The following is a 21,925-nucleotide window of genomic DNA, read 5'->3' on the forward strand; positions in this document are numbered from 1 at the left end:
AAACCACTCAGTGCTTTACACTAAAGCCACATTCGCTCATCCACACTCACAAGTGAGCATACATTCATACACTGACACACATAGCAAAAAGCAAATTGGGGTTAAGTGCCTTGCCAAGGGGCACATCGACAGAAACTGGAAACAAACCTACAACTTTTGGACTACAAAATGACTTCTCTTCCCACAGAGCCACTATTTCATTAAATGTAACCGAGTTGAAAATCAACACAGTATTCTCAGTTTTGGAAAGCGCTCTGTTCATCAGGAATGCGTTAAACTTCATAGGCCTGGATTTTCAAAATTCAAGCACTGCCCTTTGTGTCCCTCTAGTGGTCATGAGTGGAAAAAGCATGGTTCTTCATTTCGGCTCCTAAAAAAATAAATAAATACACCGACACATTTAGAGAGGCCTTAAAATATAAACATGAAATCATATCTTCAGATTTGGAATACATCTTCCTATAGTTATATCAGAATCATTTTAGTTTAGTCCAATTCACTTTTTTACCTTACGTTTTTGACATTACAACCAGAAAATTGTGAATTTCAAGGCTACAAAACAAAAAAATCCCGAAATACTCCAAGGGTGCAGAGTTCATCCATGACAGAAACGCTTTATATTCTTTAAAAGAAACTATATGCTTTTTTTCCATGTAGAAAAAAAATTGGATTTAAAGATGAAATTACAAAAGAACCAAGTGACACAGTTTGTCATAGCAACTCCATTTTTAATATTATAAGATATAAAAATCTTCATCTTTATCATACAATAACATCTTTCCCACAATGCCATCAGTCAAAAGAATGAGCTTTTTGCCAAACAAGAATTAGAACAGAACTTTGATCCCTTTTGAGGTAAGACAGCTTGTTCTCAGTATATCCAGCCTTACAGGTCTGTCCTTTAAAATCACATTATAATGCAAGACAGTTTCACCTGCAGGCACCGAGCTGAGAGCACGACCTGACTCAGGAAGTGATTCAGGAAAGATCCACAGATTGCTGATTTAATGTGATGAAAGTGGTAAAAAAAACAACAAAAAACGAATCATATTCAAATATGATAAATGGGGGGGGAGGGTAAGGAGGAGGAGTGTGTGGCTTTATCAGCCAGTTATGTTTGAGTGCTCAGTTAAATCAGGACATCAGTAAGTAAGTGTCCCTTTTACATTCTTACAACATAAGAAGAGACCTGCAGGCTGTGATCTGCTCAGCATGTCTTTCACTATTTTAAACCATTTCGTGTCTTGAGACAAAAAGCAAAAAAACACAAAAAACAACAACAAAAGCAGCCAACACAATAAACAGCTTTCAATATGCATTATCCAAGAAACAGTGGAATAAACGAGAAACCAAAGCATTGAACAGATTTCAACATGCCACATTGTTCTGTGGGCAGATTTTCTTTCACAGAAAGCCAACTATTTCACTAGTTTATAGTCATAAAAATAGGAGACTTTTTTATTAACCAAGCAGAGAGAAAGCAGCAAACAAAGAAGCCACATGACATCTTCACGTCACCATGCACATGACTCTGCAGACAGAACCGACACACACTGCAAGTCATGCAATTCACACTCACTCTCTCACACACACACACACCCACACCCACACACACACACACACACACACACACACACACACACACACACAGGGTCTGTAAAACCAAACAAATTGAGATCAACATCAACCCAAAACATTTCCCAGAATCCACAATGTTCTGGTTGAACCAGAGCCCCACCAAAAAATACTTAATCATTTTAATTCTGCTTTTTGAAGAAAGACAAACAAAAAAAAAAACGTTTTACAGCAGTTGGACAATACTGTGGCTCTGTGCTGTCGGCACATCGATTTGGCAGCACAACGAGGAATATAAAGCTTCAAAAGAAGAAGAGCAGACAACTGAACAGGCCGACAGACAAGCGTGCAGCAGGAACTAATTACAGCAATGATCAGGAGAGAAAACTTTCATCGGCTGCATCCGCTCCGTCGCTGGTCATGCAAACGCGTCATTCCCAAAACGCCCCGCCCCCCGCTGTTAAACACCCACCCCCACGCGTCCTCATCGCTCTCATTCACCATCCAGATCTTTTACCGCTCCGAATCCACGGGCTCCCAGCAGCCGACGAGCCCACACACACGGAGGACGACAGCGAGAGCAGGAGAACGTGATGTCACGAGACGAGGGCAGGACCACAGTCGGTGTTCCTTGGCTGGCTTTTGGCGGCTGGACGCTACGTCCCAGAGCAAGCTGACTGGGCTGGTTTGGAGCCTTTTGAAGTTGGTTTTGAAGATCAGGCTCCATTGAGCGGGATGGCTGGCTTTTTATTTATTTATTTTTTGTTTCTTTTTAAGTCGCTACAGGGAGGTGGAGGGCAGCTTCTTGACGCGCCGCTGGGCGAGGAAGGAACTCTCGATGGGTTTGAGCTCCGGAGTGGGCTGGGAGTTCTTCAGGGCGGAGTAGGTGGCCAACATCGCACCCTGAGAACAGTGGAGAGGTTACGACTGTTCGAAATGTGGGAATCAGATCTAAATCTACTGAATTACTAATTGAGAATTTTTTTTTTCCAAAACATTGCTCAAATAAATGTAACTGAGTAAATGTAACTAGTTGTTACCCAATTCAATTGGAGGGCATGCATGATTGAATAGAAATTATTTTTGTATCAAAGAGCCTTGAGGCGACATTTTGCTGTGAATTGGTGCTACATGAATAAACTGAACTGAATTGTTGTGGAACTTTAAATGTAGGCAAAGCCCTGAGTTGTTACCTTGACCAGTTTGGGGTCCTGGTGAGGGAGCTGGCTGTTGGGTAGCTTGTCCCTCTGGACGATCCAGGGGTGTCTGAGGACCTGCTTAGCAGTCAGTCTCTGGTGCGGGTCCACATGGAGCATCTTGGACACAAGGTCCTGGACGGGTCCAAACAGAATGAGAACGGGCGCCACAGCACCTGAAATATGTGACTAAATGTTTGAGGTGTGAGCTCTACCTTGGCAGCATCAGACACAGTGTCCCAGTTCCCTCCAGCCAGGCTGAAGTGACCACTTCCTATCCTGCTCAGGATCTCGTTAGGCGTGTCCTCCGGCCCGTTGGCAAACGGAGTGAAGCTGGTGGAAGAAAGAAAAAAGGCAGAGTGAGTAAAAAGAGCAGCGAAAGGAGAGAAAAAGACAGACAATTGAGAACTCACCCAGCCAGCATGGTGTACAGTAAGACTCCCAGACTCCAGATGTCACATCCTTCATCGTAGCCTTGACGCTTCAACACCTGGAAGCCCACATCATCGCGCATTACAATTTAGATAAATGGCATTTAAAGAGTATCATCCTGAACATGTGATCCGCTCACTTCAGGAGCTACAAAGTTAGCAGTGTAGCACGGGGTCATCAGCAGGCCGTTGTTGGCGCGCAGCTGCTTCGCAAAGCCAAAGTCGCAGATCCTGATGGACTCGGGATTTCCTGATTCATCAACGTAGAGGATGTTGCTGGGCTTCAGGTCTCTGTGCACAACCTGGAAAACAAGAGGACGCAGGAGTGGAGAAAAAAAGAGGATCCAGAAGGCAAGTTACAGAGGTCAACTCAGCAGAATAGTGTCCTCAAATCGATAATTTATAGAAGTGATTTAGATAAAAATAAAACCTGATGTATAGATTTATTACACACTCTAAGCACATGTCTGTTCATTTCTGATTAAGGCTCACATGTAATGAAAACCTAATGCTAATTTTCTCTGTAAATTCAAAGTTTACAAAATAGAAATTTCAGCATAAATGTTACGACCAACACGAGAGCTGACAGTTACTGAGAGCCTCCATGGTGAAGTGGGTGAGCTGAACAAGGTAACTGAACTAGATCCAAGCACTTAATAGAAAACTGAGTGAAAGGAAAAAGTTTGGTAGAAAAATTACCGCAGCCTTGAAAGGATGGAGAATCAAACTCCATTTGAGAGTTAAAGAATCTGCATTAAGTAATATTAACATGTTTGTCTTTTTAGATTAATCGAGTGCGTTCACATGTTAACAGTCCTAATTAGGAGATGAATAAAATCCTCTGAAATGAGTTTTGGACTTAAATTACCTTATCGCGCATTTACTCAACAGCTGTTTTTTAGACTGATTACGTCTTTTGGTTGAATTTGAACCCTGACTCAGTGTGACTGGATGAAAAGGCCAGGCTCACCCCCTGGGAGTGGAGGTACTCCACCGTCTTTGTGATGGTGTGAAGCACGGCGCTGGCCTCCCGCTCTGAGAAAAACTTCTGCTTCAGAATCCGATCCAGCAGCTCTCCGCCGCGCATCAGCTCCGTCACCATGAACACCTGCTTCCCGTTGTCATACACCTGAAACAAAAACAAGGCTTTCACACACTGACAAGACCTCCACTTTTAAAAGGAAGTAAGAGCGTCGGGTGTTGATTTAGACCCACATCCTTCAGCGTTATGATGTTGGGGTGCTGTCCATATCGAAGCAGGATCTCTATTTCCTCCGACGGATCTGTGCTGGTCTTGTCAATCACCTGAAGTAAAAGTTTATAGAATAAGATTCATCTTTTAAACAAACGGAAAAACATTTGGATCGCATTCTTCTACTTCAGTCTGGTTTTGATGTGCTTCCTCAGCCGTTAAATGACAGGTTGCTCCTTTTTTCCCTGAATCTATTCATACCTTGACAGCATACTCGGTGTTGGTGGCTTTGTGGATGCAGCGCTTGCAGACGGAGAAGGAGCCCATGCCGATGTCCTCCTTGAGGACGTACCCGTCGCTGAACAGAAGGTTTTTCCCGTGCAGCTGCTGCAGAGAGAGATGAAGCTTGAAGAGTAGCGGAGGAGTGACAGGCTGACAGAGCTGACGAGGGCGGAGGACGTTGACGGATCTGAGGAAGAGGTTTTTTTTTTTTTTTGGTAGCTACTCCAGCTGCTGCTCTGAACCCACTGACTGCTGTTAATTAGTATTCATCAGGGATTAGCATATTATTAGAAATGATCATTTCTGCATCCAAGGGTCTTAAATATTGGTTTTAAAATACTAAAACTACAGTAATTGTTAAACTAATATTTTGGAAATGTATACAATAGGTTTGCAGCAGAGGAATTAAACAACTATGTATAGTTAAAAGCATAATTTTCCTTTAATGTCACAATAATTCATTACTTAAAAACAGAGGACTGGGACTAATTTCTATTCATACATAAAATGATTGTCCCACGGAGGGGAAATTTTGCAACTGACTATATTTTAAGCTTCGTTTCAACACAGAATAAAGGAGAAGTTATGTTAATTTGTTTGCCGACTTCTCGTCAGTAAGCTCATTTCAGAAAATCTACCTTGTCCATACACATTTACGCAACTATTTTTCAATTATTGCAGCAAAAATGTCAGTTAAAGCAAATTAGAGTTTTAGAACAAAGAGATTTTAGAGTTTTTTTGTCATTTATTGGTGCATAACAGCACTAAAAACATAAATAGTTTCATGTAATTTTTTTCCCATAGTTAAGCACTCCTGGAAAAGACTAAATAAAAATTAGTCCTCTTCTAAATGCTGGGAGCAATTACACAAAATATTGTGTAAATTATTTCATTTGCTTTAAACTTGTTGTCTTCATCAGTGTTTAAGTAAGAGACAAAGATGAATGAACTTTTGAGGCTGGTAACATCTAAGCAGCCATGTTTAGATCATTTGTCATTTTGTTTCATCATCGTTTCAGCTGCAGAAGTTGGGATTCAGTTCAGGTAAAATATAAAGACGTTTATTTCTGTCATCTCTATCTGGGGCAGAACGGTTCTGCAGGCATGTTGGCATGAAGGAATCTACATTTAGACAAAATATTCACCGTGGCTTTTCACTCGTTCTTTCTTATGATTTCTCTCACAATGTTACACAATGCTGAATAAAAACATGTGCTTGTACTGCTGACAGCTGACCTGGACCACTGGGTGTGGCGGCGGCTGCGGCGGCTGTGCTGAGCCTTCCTCCTCCAACATAGTGGACGCAACAAAGCTGAAGCCTCTGAACAGCTGATGAGCTCCAGCACTGGGCGGCACACCAGGAGAGTCTGGAACATGATATGAAATCCATCAAATAAAACGTACGACTGTACTGGCTGCTGCATCACGCTGTAGCTGCGTTCTGACCTTTGGGTGTGCGGGAAGTGAACTCTGAGTCGAAGTAGAAGGTGTCGTCTGGGCGGGCAACAGCTGGCCTGAACGGAGGCTTTACTTCCCTTCGGAAGAGTTTCTGAGGAGAATTGATATTTTTTGTTACCTCTGATGATTCGAGAACCATTTTTAGAAATCTATGTGCAATTTAAATGTCCTCAGGAGCACAAACACTCACATTCCAGTCTATAGTGGAGAAGAAGCCGTGTCGCTTTATCTCCTCTGCTCCGTCGGCGCCCGAGCCTAAAAGCACAACAGAACATTTTCGCAGCATCAAGCAACTGCAAATACAGATCTAAATAACCCTTTTCTCAAACTGTGTCAGAAATTCTGCCTTTGGTGAAAACCATGTTCTTGATCAACTAACCCAGTCTGTTGGCAGGGTTTCTCTTGAACAAAGCCCTGAGCAGAGACTGGGCTTCAGCACTTAGGAACTGAGGCATTCCTAGGCGTGCCCTGCAGGGGAGAAACATACGGAACAGCTTTAATTATTGCACCCTGGGGCGGACTGACAGTATGTGACAACAGGAACTAGTGCACAAGTATTCCTGTCAACTGATTTTACTCACTTCAGGATCAGACTCATCGTTTCTTTGCGGTCCTTCCCTTGAAACGGCAGAGATCCTGTCAGCATCTCAAACTAGCAGAAGAAACTTTCAGTCAGCATACATGATGAAACATTTAGGAAAAAAAAAACTTAAACAGATTTTTAATAACCCCAAGAACATTCTTTTCTTTCAGTCTCCTCACCATCAGTACCCCAAACGACCACCAGTCAGCGCTGTGGATGTGGCCCTGCCTGTTGACAACCTCTGGCGCCATGTACTCGACAGTACCACAGAACGAGTAAGCCTTCTTCTCATGATCGATGGCTTCTTTGCACAAGCCGAAATCTGGAGTAAACACAAAACAATTTTTAAAACATTAACATGCTGCAAAATGTAGCTGATTAACAGCTGCATCTCACTGAATTAGAATATCTTCAGAAAGTTTCAATAATTCAAGTCAAAAAGGGAAATGTATAAACATTTCTGACAGTTTTAATTTAGATTCAAATGCATTGTTCCAAACATAAAAAAGTTTAAAGATATGTTGGCCTACTCAAAGATATGTCCATGTATATCACTTCTTTGACGATAAGATAAAGTGTAATAATTAACAATGGGACCTGCATGCTGATAAGTTCATCACTGTGCTGTGACTGCTGAAGGTCAGTGTGCATTAATTAAATACTGAAAGGTGAAGAAGCAGACAGGAGACTCACCTGTGAGTTTGATATGTCCTTCCTCATCAAGGAGGATACTAAGAGAAACACACACAGGATCCATAATCAAAATGAGACATTCAAAAACTGAGAAGAAAACGACTCCAAGGGAACAAGAAACACACAACTAAACAGCTTGATAATAATTGGTTTTGGACCGTTATATACAGACAGGCCCTGATTTATCAAATATTAATAACATAGAAAAATGTTTAGTGGCATTTCTACTCTTCATCTGGGATTTCTGAGTTGGGTGGTGAGTGTAATGATATGCACAAATCCTATGCCAGGTCTCAGATCATGTATGTGGGTTTATGTCAATGTGGACCAATAATGTAGGAGAGAAAAACATGGCAACATATTAGTTCACACACACATGCATAAATGTGCCAGATAACAGGGATGTGTTCACTGAGGGACATTTTTAATCAATAATTCTTAGTTTCCTTCAAAGATCAGAGGAGCTGGCTGCATAAATATTCAATAGGCTGCTGGGCAAAGTTAAGTCACAGAAAATATTAAAGTAGCACCATGCTTACTTATCAGACAGGACTGAGAATAATTTAGTCTCAAATAGGAATGCAAGCTCAACTGTACCTTTACCAACCCCATAGAGGGGAATTTAGCCATTACAGCAGAATAAACACAAGCAAAATACAAATAAGATTAAGAAAATAGCTCTATGTAATGTCTGAAAGGAGTTCTGTAATGTTTGAAAGAATGCGAGTCTTCTTAGGATCTCACTGCTAAAAAGAGATGGTCACATGCTTCTATTTCACAGGATGCTATTAAGATATTGCACAACATTTGCATAACCACTATTTGTGAGAAGAACTGCATCTCTGGCGCTTTTTATTGTTAATCTTCTGTTGTGATGTAATCACTTAAAAATTTAAGACAAATGCGTCTTATTATAATTTTCCATCCATCCGTGTCCCACATTCTGTGTGGGAAGTCCCTGAAACTGGATAAAAAGAGCTGTAGTCTACAAACAATGATTGTTAGCCACTCAATTGTCTGTAAATCATTAAGATTGTATTAGGATCTCTCCAAAAGTTACATAATTTCTCCTGCGTGTCCAGATGCATCAAATTACAAAGTTGAAAGTAATGAAAAATCTCAAAATTCAAAGCTGCATCAATGTTTATATACTTCAATTTTCTAGAAAAGTATGACTATTATAAAAGTGAATGACATTTTTATTAGTGTGGATGTTTTGCAGAGAGTTTCTGCTTTTTTCAGATGTTGCACTTACTTTTCAGGTTTGAGGTCTCTGTAAATGATGCCTAGGCTGTGAAGGTGGTCCAGGCCTAAAGCAAGCTCTGCTAGATAAAACTTCACATCCTCTTCTGTGAACATCACCTGGCAGGCATGAGACAGGAAGAATGCCACAAGAGAGAAACAGCAAAAGGATATGCTCAAAACTGATAAGCTGGATTCGATAAATAACTCATGATTGAATAAAATCCCCTTTAGAAATAATTCTCAAGTTTCTCTCACCTCTTTAGAGAGTCTGGTGAAAAGATCTCCGCCTCGGAGGAAATCCAAGATCAAATACAACTTCCCTTCAGTCTGGAATGCTACAAAAGAAACCATTTTGTGGAAGATAAACAAAAGTTACGGCTGCAGCTACAGTTCTATGAGTCCCGGATGACCACCGGAGGCTGTGCTTCAAGCATTGCACGATCCTTATTGCGCATGTGCAGGTCGAGTGTTAATCACAACAAAAAGTCACCTTTGACCTTCCGGTGACCCACATGGCTCTACCGCCAGCAGGACCTTCAGGTATCCAGCTACTTGAGGGTTAAATATTTATAAATACACTCAGATAGTGGTGAAGAGGTGGTAGAAATAGTCGTTCTACACTCTGACATAATTTACAGGCCTGTACAGTAAGGTCACGGATTATTATGGCCATCAAAATCTGTGACCAGTGTCATCCTGGTTATTTGAGGGTTACATATTGTTATAAGACTGTAATGAAGAGGTGGAAGAAACATTAAAAATCGTGTAAAAAAAACTACCAGAACACTTCGAATCATTTCCTAATCATTTAACGATTTATTAAACAGCCATAGTTGGTTTACATATTTTAATGACAGCACACAGGCATTCAGTGCGATGGTCAGTCTAACAGTTTACAGAGCCAAATATGAAGTTACACATTATATTTTCCCTGTCAGTGCGATGATAATAAAGGAGCTGTGAAGTTTACAATCCCAGCTGTATCAGTATTTACACAGTTTACGTAAATACTCTTCTTCTTGCTGATCTTCAAGACGTACCTGCGCTCTATCGCCCTCTGCAGTCACAGAAAATTATGGGTCACAGATTTTGATGCAAAATCTACGCTTCAGCCGGTTGTCAGCAAAGTCTGCGCAGCCCCTGGAGGGCGAGACTGACCCGCAGCTCCGAGTCGGGTCAGTCGGCGCCTCTGACCATACGCGTTCAAGAGGCTACTAGCAACAAGTAGACAGGACAACAGTGGTAAACTCAGAAGCTACCAGCTTCGTACAACCACACCTGCACTCAACACACCTGCCCGCGAGAAGAACAAAGGTTGAACGTGGGTGTCGTATGGCTACATAGAGTCATGAACAGGTCACAGGTGACTCTGTGATTAACACTCCATCTGCGCAAGAATGATCACTCAGCGCTTGAAGCACCGCCAATAGAGGTCAGCAATAAAACAGAGCTATATTTTTCAGACTAGAGAAAAATGATAATCAGTTTTATAACATCAAGGTTCAACATTTACAGTGACTTTGGTTTGGCTCACCGTAGTGCAGCTTGACAACAAATGGGTGGTTGACATCTGCTAGGATGTCCCTCTCCATCTTGGTCCTCACACGGTCTCTAACTGAAAGGAAGGAAGAGGAGTTCAGTGCATTTATTCATAGTTTTAATACTTGATGTAGGAATTGAAAGACTAATAATCAATAAACCGATTTGAAAGAGAAGACATTTAACTAATACTGTGTTCATCACAATGTAAGCATTTAATATATACTGAAATTCAACACAACTGAAGTGCGAGTCAGCTACAGCTGTATCATGGTTGCTCAATATATCACAAAGGTCTGTTCCTCTAAAAAATACAAACACTGGCTGAAGAGAGGCTCCTCTGTGTTTTTGAATGGAAACATTTAGCTCCAATCTGCAGCTTCACCACCAGGTTTCACCGTTTGCTTCACACCACTCTTTGCCTAACCAAATTCAAAACTTGTTGGATTTTTATGTGTGTAATTGATTGTATTTTCTCAGATCTATTTTTTCTGGATCTATTTTTATGAATTATAAATGTGTTTATATGATGAGCAAATTGTTTCTAAAAAACCCCAACACATTATTCTAGTTGTAGCAATTATTTGGGGGAATTCCAAAGTGGCATAAAACAGGAAACATTTAGTTTGATTTAATCTCAGAGTTCACAAATATTTAGTTCCAACTATTATTAATCAGTATTTCTGCCTTTACCCAGAAAGAAAATTTACTGAAATTTGTAAAATTCACGAGAACAAGTTTTTCTTTTTCATTTTTTGGAGACTGTGAGAACCATCTGCTTCGCCTGTTGTTTATACAACTGATGAGACCACACCACCTGTGAAAAACCCACAGAAAGTTTATGTGGGCGGGGCGGGGCGGTGGTGGTCTTTGCTCCGTCACTAGTATGTAGCTGGCTTTGACTAACAGGAAAAGTAGATAACCTCTTACAAGAAAGTGTGGCAAAAACCCACAACAACAATAAAAAGACATTCCACTGAACCCATGTGAAACCTTTTCCTGTAGCTTGGGAAAGTACAGCTCTGAATGATCAAACTCTAAAATAGACACATTTGCAAATGTCTGTACCTTTCAGAGTTGCCTTCTTTAGGACCTTCATGGCATACAGCTGGTTGGCATCTGGAGGGGTCACCTTTCGCACAAGAAACACCTAAAAACACCAAGATGTCAGATGTTAAATGTTACTTCTAACATTTAAAGCTAAGAAAGGGGGAAGCAGTCATTACCTTGCCGAAGGATCCCTGTCCCAAAACCTTAAGCAGCTCAAACTGAGAGGCGTCAGCTTTCTCCGAGCCCTCTTTGACCACATGGGTGATGTTGATCTCCTTGATGTCTCCATCTTCCTAAAGAGAGAAAAACCCAAGAGTATATATATAAAAAAAAAAATCCAGTCTGCAGCAGCATTTCAACCAAACTGTAGCGATGTGCAGAAAAATGTGAGGGATGAGTTGATGTTTCCACATAAGTTTGTCTCTTGGTGTAAGTACAACTACATCAAAAATAACACTCCTCAGAAAGAGGAAGCGGCATTTAAACAGAAACGTGCGTGTCAGTGTGACAGATTACACCCAGCAGCTTCTCATCACTCTGATGCCGTCTGTCTGGAAAGCATGGTGGCTGCGATGCTAAATGGAAGTACACAGCTGATTATAAAACGGGAACAGTTGTGGTGCCGTTTGTTTTTCTGACAAGCTGCTTAACCTCAGCTTCAACCTCCCGATCAAAGACTTTTGGAGGCAGGTCTGACAGGGCGGAGGGCCGCTGACTAAACACCAGCAGAAAGTCACCAGAGCATCAAAAGCAAAACATGTTTTTGACTTTGTTTCTCAGCAAGCAAACCGTTTCGCTTTTAGGTAGATCTACATCAGATCTACAAAAAGGAAGTTCACCTTCTAAAACTATTTATTCCAACAATTCAATTTAAAATATCAAATTTATATTCACTACTAAGAGCAAATGAACAACTTACAATACTGAAATGTTATGCTATGGACTTCACAAACTGACACTTGTCCAGAAGACTTTACACAAGTAGAATAAGCCACAGAAAGTACATTTTCAAGAAGTTGGTGTTTTTTCAGAGGGCCCTGTCCAGGCATAGTAATGGGAAGCGAAGTGAGAGGAAAAAAACGTGGCAGAAAAAGATGCAAAATCAATAGAAAAGTCTGTAGCCTGGAGAGGACAGTGACAAAAAGTCCATTCAAAAGTTTGAGAGATTCACAAGGAACAGAATCAGAGTTTTATCAAAGCCAAAGTTTCTGGACCAACAAGGTGTTTTATAGCATTTCATGTTTCCTTCAGCTGATGAGCAATATGTGGAGGCTGATGTTTTCCAGGAGGAAAATAAACATGCCACGCCCCACTGATGATGTAACTCATGCAAAAGGAGCCACAACCAATTACTGAGTGCATTAACTAGAGAGTGCATGGTCAAAGTTTTTTTTTTTTTTTCTTTTCTGAAAAAGACCATTTTTATGTTTAAATTTATCTTTGTTTTTATATTAATGTAAAGTTTGAATCTTCTGAGACACTTGATCTTTCATTGTCAGAATCACCAAAACTAACGGAAATAAACCTTTAAAATGCATCACTGTGTGTGGGTGTGTGTGCGTGTGTGTAAGGAGTCTATAAAATAGATTTTAATTTTGAATTGCATTGCAAAAATTTTCATGATATCGTCATTTATTAAATACAACTGTAGGCTTTGAACGCAAGATTAAAAAACAAGCCTAATTATTGCCTGCAAATGGAAGTGGAGCGTTAATATTAATACTGGTTAGTAATTAGTGTAAGAACTTCCTGTTGAAATGAACAAAGTAATTAACAGGGTTACAGCTGGCATGACTTTATGAAGATCACATGAAGCTTTCTGGCTAAATTAGGAACAGCTTTAAAAAGATTAAAACTTTTTATATAATTTTCAATTATCTCAAGTATAAAAAGACAAATCAATACCCTTTTCAGGTTAACCAATCAATTATCAAGCATGTATTTAAGATGAAAACATCTGACAGCTCGCGACCACTGCAGCCTGGAAATGTATTTGACAACAGGAAACCAGAATGGGTTGAACACCAAGGCGTTTCACCTCGTTTCTGATCTGATAACAGCAAACACGTATGCAACTCTGCAAAAACACTAAATCCAATTTCTCCAAATGAAAACTTTACGAAGAGGTCATGACTTTACCGTCCACTCGTTCCTGGGTTCAGGTGGGAGGTCAGTGGCAGCGCTGCCGCCTGCTGCAGCTGTGGATCTGCAGCTGCTGCAGTGAGCAGGGCTGCCGGTCAGGGACTTGTTCTTTCTGAACGGGTAAAGGGACAGCATGCGGCTCAGCTTGAACTTTCTCTTCTCCTTTTCCATCTCAGCATTTTCTAAGCTGTTGTGTAATCCTTCATTCATCCATAACACAAAAAGCACTGCACCAACTCACACAGCCCATCTCAAACTTCTCATCAGAGGACAAGCACACTTCAAACTCCTGTGTGTAGTCATGTCAGGGGTTACACTGCGGGCTGCAGGTAAAAAAACAAAAAAAAAAGCACTCTCCCCGCCTTCAGCCTTTATCTACTTTCCTGTAGCAGGGGTGTCCTGCTATGATGTTTAAAAATGCTTCTTCTTCTTTTTCTCTCCCATCATATCTCCTGTTGTGCCTCTCTGTCTGATTAGCGTTGTGTTTTCACAACTGAAGTGAAAGGCAACTAAACAGAGCAGGAAGGAAGAAGCCTGCAGTTATTCTCACAGTCCTGCACCCAACTTGTGGAACGCAAACATCTGTGTCAGAGAGAGAGAGAGCGAAAAATGCACGAGGTGTAGATCTCACCACAAAGACAATGATAGAGGCGAAAAATGACAGAAGTACGAATACTAAAAAAAGTAAGCAAAATGTCTGCAAATCAGATGGGCTAAATTTAATTTGAAATGTTTATTGATGACTTCCTATTTAAAAGGTGCATTGTTGTCCTTCCCCACAATTCAACACAGCAGAAGTAGGAGGCGGCAGACAGAGGGTGATGTGAGCTCATAGTCTGCCTCCATTTCTGCACAGCCAGTCACTTAAAAACAGGTTTTATCAAACATGAAGTCTCCTTACACTCCCGCTCCTCCCTAACCTGCTTTCTTCATTGCTTCTAATATAGATGCATCTCAGTTAATTAGAAATTTAATTTGTTTCATTAATTGAATGAGAGAAAAAAAACTTATGTAGATTTACTACACTGACAAATTTTAACTGTTAATTTCTGTTTATGATGATTACAGCAGTGGGTAATAACTAATTGCATTTACTGTTTCACTTACTTGAGTGACATTTTGAAAGAAACCTTTAGTATTTTTATAACACTATACTTTTTACTTTTCTTGAGTAAAATTATAATGACGTATTGCTACTCTGACTTGAGTAACAAGAAGTCTGTACTCTACACAGTGACAAACTTTATAAAATGAAGAAAAACATGTGAATCAAAAATGCACCATCTACAGACGTAGGCATACATAAAGCCTGGTTAAATGTTCACTTTTGCTTTTAATTGTTGCAAAAAGGAAACAGTAACTTTTTCTAACTAACTCATTGGCCTTGATCTGGGTAATTATCTATAAACATAATTCAGAAAACATTTAGATTGTTTTTCAGTTACACTGAACACTACTGGTTAGATTTGAGGTATGGTGTGAACTACGTTTTGATTAAGGTTTACTTATATATTGAATATAATTTTTTATTTCTTTTTAGGTTACATGTTTTTGTCATATAGAAAACATGAGACAGTACTACTTTTTTCTTCAAATACTTCTTTCAAGGCCAAAAGGCAACAATCGACCATATCTGCTGTTTATTTGAATGCTGACAAAGTGAACAGAATGTCATTTCAATATTTTAATGTGAAAAGATTTTTTTGTTGTTGTTGAATGTCAAACAATAGAACACAGCAGGTCCACCAGAGCCACAAACATTGGCTGAGAAACCAAAATATGAACCATTTAACAAGGTTTACACAAGCTTTGCTGCTCTGATGCTAGGTGTAGCATGTTGGAGCAGCAGCTCAACAGGAAGGCTCAACAGGAAGGCCAGCTCTGTGCCGTTATCACCCCTCGACCCAACGCAGGTGGTGGATGACATCAGTGTTGGACAAAGTGTCCTACTCCATGCATGAAACTCTGAGCTCCTTCAGTGACAGACTGCTGCATCCTCAGTGAACAAAGGAGCGTTAAAGGAGATCCTTCCTCAAACAACCATCACTCTTCCCAAACTATGTTTACATCCCTGCTGGTATTTGTGGTTTTTACTCATTTTAAATAATATTTCTGCTGGTATTGCACATTTCTGTTCACACAGTTTTTAATTTTCATATATTGTAAACAGAAATCAGGGCCTGCTGATATATGTACTAAATATATACGTATACTTATATTTTAGTACAAGAGATGCTCTTAACTGATAAGGTATCATTTTGCATATTACTGCACCCATGTGGTGTGGAGGTGATCAACCTGTGGTTCTGTTGAGGTGTTCAAGAAGCCCAGGTTGCCTGCATCGTTCAGTTTCTGCATTGTTGGTTCTGGCTCAGTCATGCACAGTGACACCATTATAGCAGGTGCTGGTCACTTCTCCTCATTGGATCTCAAGCATATGCATGGATAAAGCATTCTGAACAGTTTCTTTATCAATAACCTTCTCCAGGCTATGTGACAGCATAAACCATAATATGACATTTCTACCTTAATTCTATAATGATACAGTTTTCGAAGAAACAAATTTTCTGTAAGCCGTTTCATCAAAACGAACAGCAAAACACTGGAGATATATCAATATATGGTGCAATAATTTCATAGAATAAACCTCTAAAACTTAATCACTCAATAAACTTTTTAATAAGTTAACTTTTCCTGAATTTCCATTTCTTTTCTTTTCTATATTCTTTTCATTTTCAATGCACGTTTTTTTTTTAAACCTTTTAACCAGTAAACTTACGATCAAATGTTCTGACTTTCCCATAACCACTGAGCTTTTAGGAAAATGTTTAAAGAGGCACCATTTCTTGTATTTTGTTTTAGTTCTTTTTGTAAACCATTCCTGACATTTGGCCCATTTTTCCACCCACAGACTTTAGGTACCGACACCATAGGACCAAAGACTAGAACTACACCCTCAGTGGGTATAAATAAATTTAAACTTAACATTTTGGGCAAAACCTTTATGCGGAATAGTTTTTGAAAGATCAAAGCCTCTTTTAGCAGATAATAAAAAAATAAAAAAAATTTAAAGGCACGTGAAGCCTTTGTTTACAGAGCGAGCCGAGGTCGTGGCAGCTGGACCCACCGGTGGGTCCGTCGGGTTCTAGGGGTTAAATATAGGTAGACGGCATCAAATAGCAATATAGGTTAAAATATACCTGTGTTTCAGTCAGAGTGCATGTCTGACCATCCAGCTAAAGAACACGACAGTGGTGAATCATGAAGGGTTTAAGAAGAAGCTCAGTAGCAACATGTCTCTTTGTGGACTTGAACAACAAACGGGACTTAAATCAAAAAAGAAAACTTGGTTTCAATTAGAGCGTCTTTTGAGGTGCAAAAGAAAGAAAATTACAACACATTCAATCTCTGAGGGTCTCTGAGAAATGATGATTGGTGGAAGGATGTCCAATTTAGATTGTGAATAGCAGAAACTAGTGAACTGAATAAAGTTGACACAGATGATGCAGAGAATGAGTCAACATTTCTCTGACTGGTCAGTTCCAGAGTAAGGCTCTCCGCAATGCAGCGTATGCAGTAAAAACTTCAAGTATGTTTTTATTATTTCTGATTAGTGGATTAAACATCCTGAGGGCAAAGGAGTAAACGAGGCATGTGAAGTGGATGAAAAGCTGCAGAAAGGCTGCAGTGAGGTAAGAGCTGTGTTTGGACATGAGAGCTTACCTGATGTCTAATATTGGCAAACTCCCTCTCTATCCAGGTGATCTGAGACTCGTTCTATAGGAAGTGATTTAACGCAGCGGTTAGCAGCAGTTACAGGAAACATCACAATGGAGGCTTCCTCCTCATTTACAGACACACTAATGAAAAATGACAGAATTTTGCACAAACACACAGTGGCACTGGGGTGGAAGGAGGTGGTGGAGGGCATGAGGGCTGCAAGATCAGCAACAGGAAACTTCTCTTCCCTCCCTGTTCTCACTTCCTCTTTTCTTGAACCAATCTCACTTCCTTCCTGCTTGGTACCTCCAACATGCTAGAGCTCAGCTTCCCGGTACAGGGGCAGAGATCAGTCAACATGTCGGACCGACCACGTTAACAGCTAGATCGTGACAGGGGTCTAAAACCAGGTTCCTGTGCGGTTTCATGGACTTTAGTCTGACGGTGTAGGCAGCAGAGTTGGTGTGTTTCCGAATTATCAGAAACTCCTGAACTAAGACTGAAAGGAGGGAAGTCTCGGTTCGTCTTTTTTCTAATTAAAGAGGCAGATTATCATCTCATTCACATCCGAGGAGATGGAAACCCTCACAAGCAACCACAGACAGACCCCCCACCTCCGCTCCTCCTAAAAATATCACACCACACACACAGCTGCCTGAAGCTTTGGGCAACCACACGCACAAGCTCACACACACACACTTCTCATCAGATGAAGGCTATTATCCTGTCCACTTGGAAAGAAAAAAAAAGTGACCACTTGCCTCTTGGGTGTGAGGTTTGGTGCGAAATATGAACCTCCACATGTCTGGGTCCTGATATGTCCATGTCACAGATGCTGTCACTAGTGACAGTAACGCTCGACTATCTTACACATACACAGCCTTTGTGTCAGTTAGCTAACCCCTTCTGTATGCAATACCACATGAGATAAAATCGTCACGCTCACTAAAATGGGAAGTTATAACAGCGGATAAGAGCAGCAGACTGATTTGTTGGGGCCGGTGAGGGAGGAACAGCATTAAGTATTTTCTTTTGAATTTGTTTTTTTTTTAGGACTAATGAAGCATAGACAAAGATCGACAAGTAGCGAATTTCTCAGAAAATGCATTTTAAACAACACAAGTTCACAGAAGTGATGAAAAAGAAGAACATTATCTAGGTCAGACTAATTCTACGGAAACTGATCATTCTGTTCGAGTTTCCTTCCTCTTCATCTCCATTCCATCTTGACTAACATCAACAGATTAAGTTATTTGGTTCTAAGGCAATAGAATAATCTTTTGCCCTCATCATTTGCCACAGTTACTCATGGAGTCCCACAGGGTTTGGTGCTTAGACCATTTCATTTTAGCTTGCAAATAGTCTTTTTTTTTTTTACCCCTTAAGGAAATTCAGTTCAAAAGGTTGATTCATATGCTGATGACACACAGCTGTGTGTCTGATGCAAATAATCCCTTTACCTCTAGTCTACATAACTGCAATTAGTCATCATCCAGATGTACCAAAAGCTCCTTGAGTTATCTTCAACTCATCCGATGCCATATTTCTCTAATGTTGGAATACACTGAACTTTACTGGTTCCCAGTACAATTTAAGATTGAACTCATCATGCGTCCGCCATCTTCCTGAAAAAGCATGGTGCTCGTAGACTGCAGGGCTACTTGTGGTTCTTCGAGTTTCAAAGTGGGTTTAGCGGCAGAGCCCTTTGCTTTCAGGTCCGTTTATGGTTTTACTTACACCCTGCTTCAAATGCAGAGTTAAGACACACTTTCAATGCTTAAAGTTAGAATAAAATACTTTCTTTACTAAAGCTTGAGTGTAAAATTGCAATATTATTGCTGTAGGATTCAGTACTTTCAAGTCTAACCCTATAAATCACTTTATGTTTAAAAGTTTTTGTTTGCACTTTGTTTCTATTGTATTTTTTTTTTTTTAACTGTTTCAGCTTTAATATATGGCTTCTGGGCTTAAACTTAAACAGGAAACTTTGATGTTTTGTTAACTTTTCCTTGTGTAATACTCAATCTAAATGCTTGTAAGAAAAGAACAGAGATAAATATTGATTAATACATTTTAGTAATCAGCCAGTTGACTGACAGAAGGTATTAAAATGCGAGTGACAGACGTGGTGCAATGCTCTCTGTGCAACACAAGGGGCCAGTGCAGGTTTGCAGCCAATCCAGCGGACAGTGCAGCAAAACAGGATCTGAGCATGCCAAGTAGGGGCATGCTCACATTGCAAACTCATGTCTCATCCCAATCCCAGAATTGCCTTTGACATCAGCAAAGAGAAAGTGGGATATAAAGTATGACAGATCGGAAGTAGGTGGGTGATTATGCAGGCCAGAGTGCCAAACCAATGACCTGTCACAACGGAAAAGGTCAGGCAGGGATATGGCCTTGAGCAACATCTTCAAAAAACTTCAACAACTTGATTAAATCAACTCATTTTGATTGTAAAGTGCAGAAAAGGAAGTCAGACAAATACAAAAATAGGTCTGAGAGCAGCTCCGTCTGAAAATCACAAGACAATGATGGAATATGCGCCTCTCCAAGAAGCTGCTCCTCCTTCCTGGAAAAAAACAGGAGCACCTGCAGCCTTTCAAATACATGACAGCTCTGACTGCTCCAACAGAGACACGCCTGCTGGGAAGAAGATGGCGTGAAGGAAGCGTGTCTGCAGGACAGGACACAGAAGTTTAGACATCCAACCCAGACAGCCATGGTTCAGTCTCATTACTGTGAAAACAAATCTCTCTCACCACTCTTTGTAAAAGGAAACACACACACACACATAAGCATAACACAGAGAGAAGGTGGTTAAAATGCTGAGAGTAAAACTGAGACAACTGAACATACTGCAGGCGCTATGAACTATTCCAAGATCATAACATTTTCCTTTTTATATTCATGCAATTAGTCTTTAGAAGCTGCAATTAATATTTTTAACAGTTTACAAATCAAGGTTTTTGTGATCTTATAGAAAAAAATAAATCATCAAAACAGAATAAAGCAGCTATCAGAAGAGTTATTTAATGATGATTAAATTACCCATAAACCATCTTGTCAGTTTAGTTTTATAACATTGTGTTGAGGAAAAAAATGTGACACTTTACTTAGCATCTTTATATCAGGACAAAATAGAATGATTTAGCCTCATCGATTTTTTTTCCATTCAATCGTGTCCAACAGCGGCGCTGATTCAGGGAAAATTACAGCTGCCAGTTTACTTTAGGTAACCAGTCTAACAAGTGTTACTGGGAATGGGGCCAAGATACAAAACTCTCAGCAGTGCTGAACTAGATGTACAGTTAACTTTCATCAGTGATGCTGGTGTTACTTTGAAGTAATATTGAGTGTTTAAAAAGCACCAAGTAACAAAATGAAACTCTTGAAGGTGATTTTATATTCATCCATTCAGGAAGAGCAGCAGCTCTACTCAGAGCTTCTCACCCTGAGAGAACAGACGCACTGCAGTTTGAGGTCCGACATGGATAATGAAGGAAATGCATTTCGCTTCTCACTGCTCACTCAAATTTAAATATTGTTTTAAGAGAAATCATGGTCTCTCTACCGCAGTTTAAAATTTCTTTGCTTTGTCACTTAGGACGATATTGCAATAGATTATAGTTTATTTAGCCAAAAACTAGTGAATTGCACCGAGTCATAGTAGATGGGTGTATAACAAAGATATGCTGGAACTTTCTGTGTTAATCGTAACAGATATAATCTACAGTTGGAAAAATTAACAACAATATTGAACCAAATGTTTACTCTCTTCTAATCTAGAACAAACTTCCAGAAAACTGCAAAAGAGTCAAAACAGAGTTCTTTTCAATCAAGGCTAAAAACTCACCTGTTTAGAGCTGCTTTTGGTTTATAATAACCGGAGCATTGATCAATATATTTGATGGTTATTACTAGGGCTGTTGTAAACGAATATTTTAGTAATCGAGTAATCTATCGATTATTCTTACGATTAATCGAGTAATCGGATAAAAAAAATTATAAAATGAAATATTGGTAAATCTGGCATAATACCGGTGTTACTATCAGATATCAATATCAGTCCAATTTTTCATATTTGAGCATCCCTAACAGTTGCTTTTTTGTAGTTTAGAAAACTAACCTGTAACAATAATAGCTCACTTTCTAAGTTAACCAGAAGAAAAGTTATAGAAAAATCTGAAATTATATTGAATTTAATAACAAAGAGGCAGGCTCACAAATATGCTTATAAAAAATGTCTACAATCCAGCTTTTAGTTTATGTATTCATCTTCAGTGAGTTTAATAGATTAATTAAACTCACCTTGCCACCTAACCTGTCACGCTTTGGGTTTGAAAATACGGGAAATGCCGCCTGGAGTGGGAGGAGAGGGCGAATGAACGAACGTAAGATGGGGTGGAGGGGAGGAAATAGACCAGCGGACTGACGAACCGTTAGACCGGGGGACGAACACGGGGGAAGCAATACGGGATATTTACGACACCTTCACTGGTCACACTCAGAAACTCATCTACCAGCCATGTACGATGCGCTCCGCCACCCGTTTCTTCAGACCGGGATATGAAATTTATTGTGCGGTTCGTCGGTAAAGCTACATTTACACGGTAAGCATCAGCTACTCAGCCGCCCGCCCTGTTCAGGCTATCCGCTCACCTCAGCGCTCTTCCCGCCGTTCGCTTTCAACCAGCAGCCCCGGAGGAGAAATGCTGCCGTACTCCAGGCATTCCCCCAGTCATTTTAAGGATGCTTATTGGTTCCCCAAAAACGATAAAAAGTCGGGCATTATCATCAATCAATAAAATCCCCACGG

At 40.1% G+C, this 21,925-nt stretch overlaps 1 protein-coding gene across 3 annotated transcripts in view; it reads right to left on the bottom strand.

Annotated features, from left to right (window-relative positions):
- Window positions 1–707: 707 nt before the first annotated feature.
- Window positions 708–21,925, bottom strand: part of rps6ka1 (ribosomal protein S6 kinase a, polypeptide 1) — a 54,236-nt gene continuing 33,018 nt past the window's right edge. Inside the window, exons 1-22 of one of the 3 annotated variants that reach the window (XM_015007125.2) lie at window positions 17,868–18,729; window positions 17,110–17,163; window positions 11,421–11,537; window positions 11,263–11,344; window positions 10,190–10,270; window positions 8,911–8,990; window positions 8,666–8,772; window positions 7,411–7,448; window positions 6,897–7,039; window positions 6,716–6,786; window positions 6,514–6,602; window positions 6,325–6,389; window positions 6,123–6,225; window positions 5,913–6,043; window positions 4,656–4,781; window positions 4,418–4,507; window positions 4,173–4,331; window positions 3,343–3,504; window positions 3,185–3,261; window positions 2,987–3,104; window positions 2,769–2,906; window positions 708–2,478 (exon numbers count right to left, since the gene is read on the bottom strand). In XM_015007125.2, coding sequence (XP_014862611.1) covers window positions 2,356–2,478; window positions 2,769–2,906; window positions 2,987–3,104; window positions 3,185–3,261; window positions 3,343–3,504; window positions 4,173–4,331; window positions 4,418–4,507; window positions 4,656–4,781; window positions 5,913–6,043; window positions 6,123–6,225; window positions 6,325–6,389; window positions 6,514–6,602; window positions 6,716–6,786; window positions 6,897–7,039; window positions 7,411–7,448; window positions 8,666–8,772; window positions 8,911–8,990; window positions 10,190–10,270; window positions 11,263–11,344; window positions 11,421–11,537; window positions 17,110–17,163; window positions 17,868–17,909 — 2,196 coding nt within the window. In that variant the 5' untranslated portion in view covers window positions 17,910–18,729 and the 3' untranslated portion in view covers window positions 708–2,355. Of the gene's footprint in view, window positions 2,479–2,768; window positions 2,907–2,986; window positions 3,105–3,184; window positions 3,262–3,342; window positions 3,505–4,172; window positions 4,332–4,417; window positions 4,508–4,655; window positions 4,782–5,912; window positions 6,044–6,122; window positions 6,226–6,324; window positions 6,390–6,513; window positions 6,603–6,715; window positions 6,787–6,896; window positions 7,040–7,410; window positions 7,449–8,665; window positions 8,773–8,910; window positions 8,991–10,189; window positions 10,271–11,262; window positions 11,345–11,420; window positions 11,538–13,383; window positions 13,932–17,109; window positions 17,164–17,867; window positions 18,730–21,925 lie in introns of those variants that run through there. The other 2 variants (XM_015007122.2, XM_015007123.2) reach the window with 2 other exon arrangements.

This window comes from Poecilia mexicana, unplaced genomic scaffold (genome assembly GCF_051168715.1).
Source record: "Poecilia mexicana isolate PSO_F unplaced genomic scaffold, ASM5116871v1 scaffold_22, whole genome shotgun sequence".
Classification (NCBI taxonomy): domain Eukaryota; kingdom Metazoa; phylum Chordata; class Actinopteri; order Cyprinodontiformes; family Poeciliidae; genus Poecilia; species Poecilia mexicana.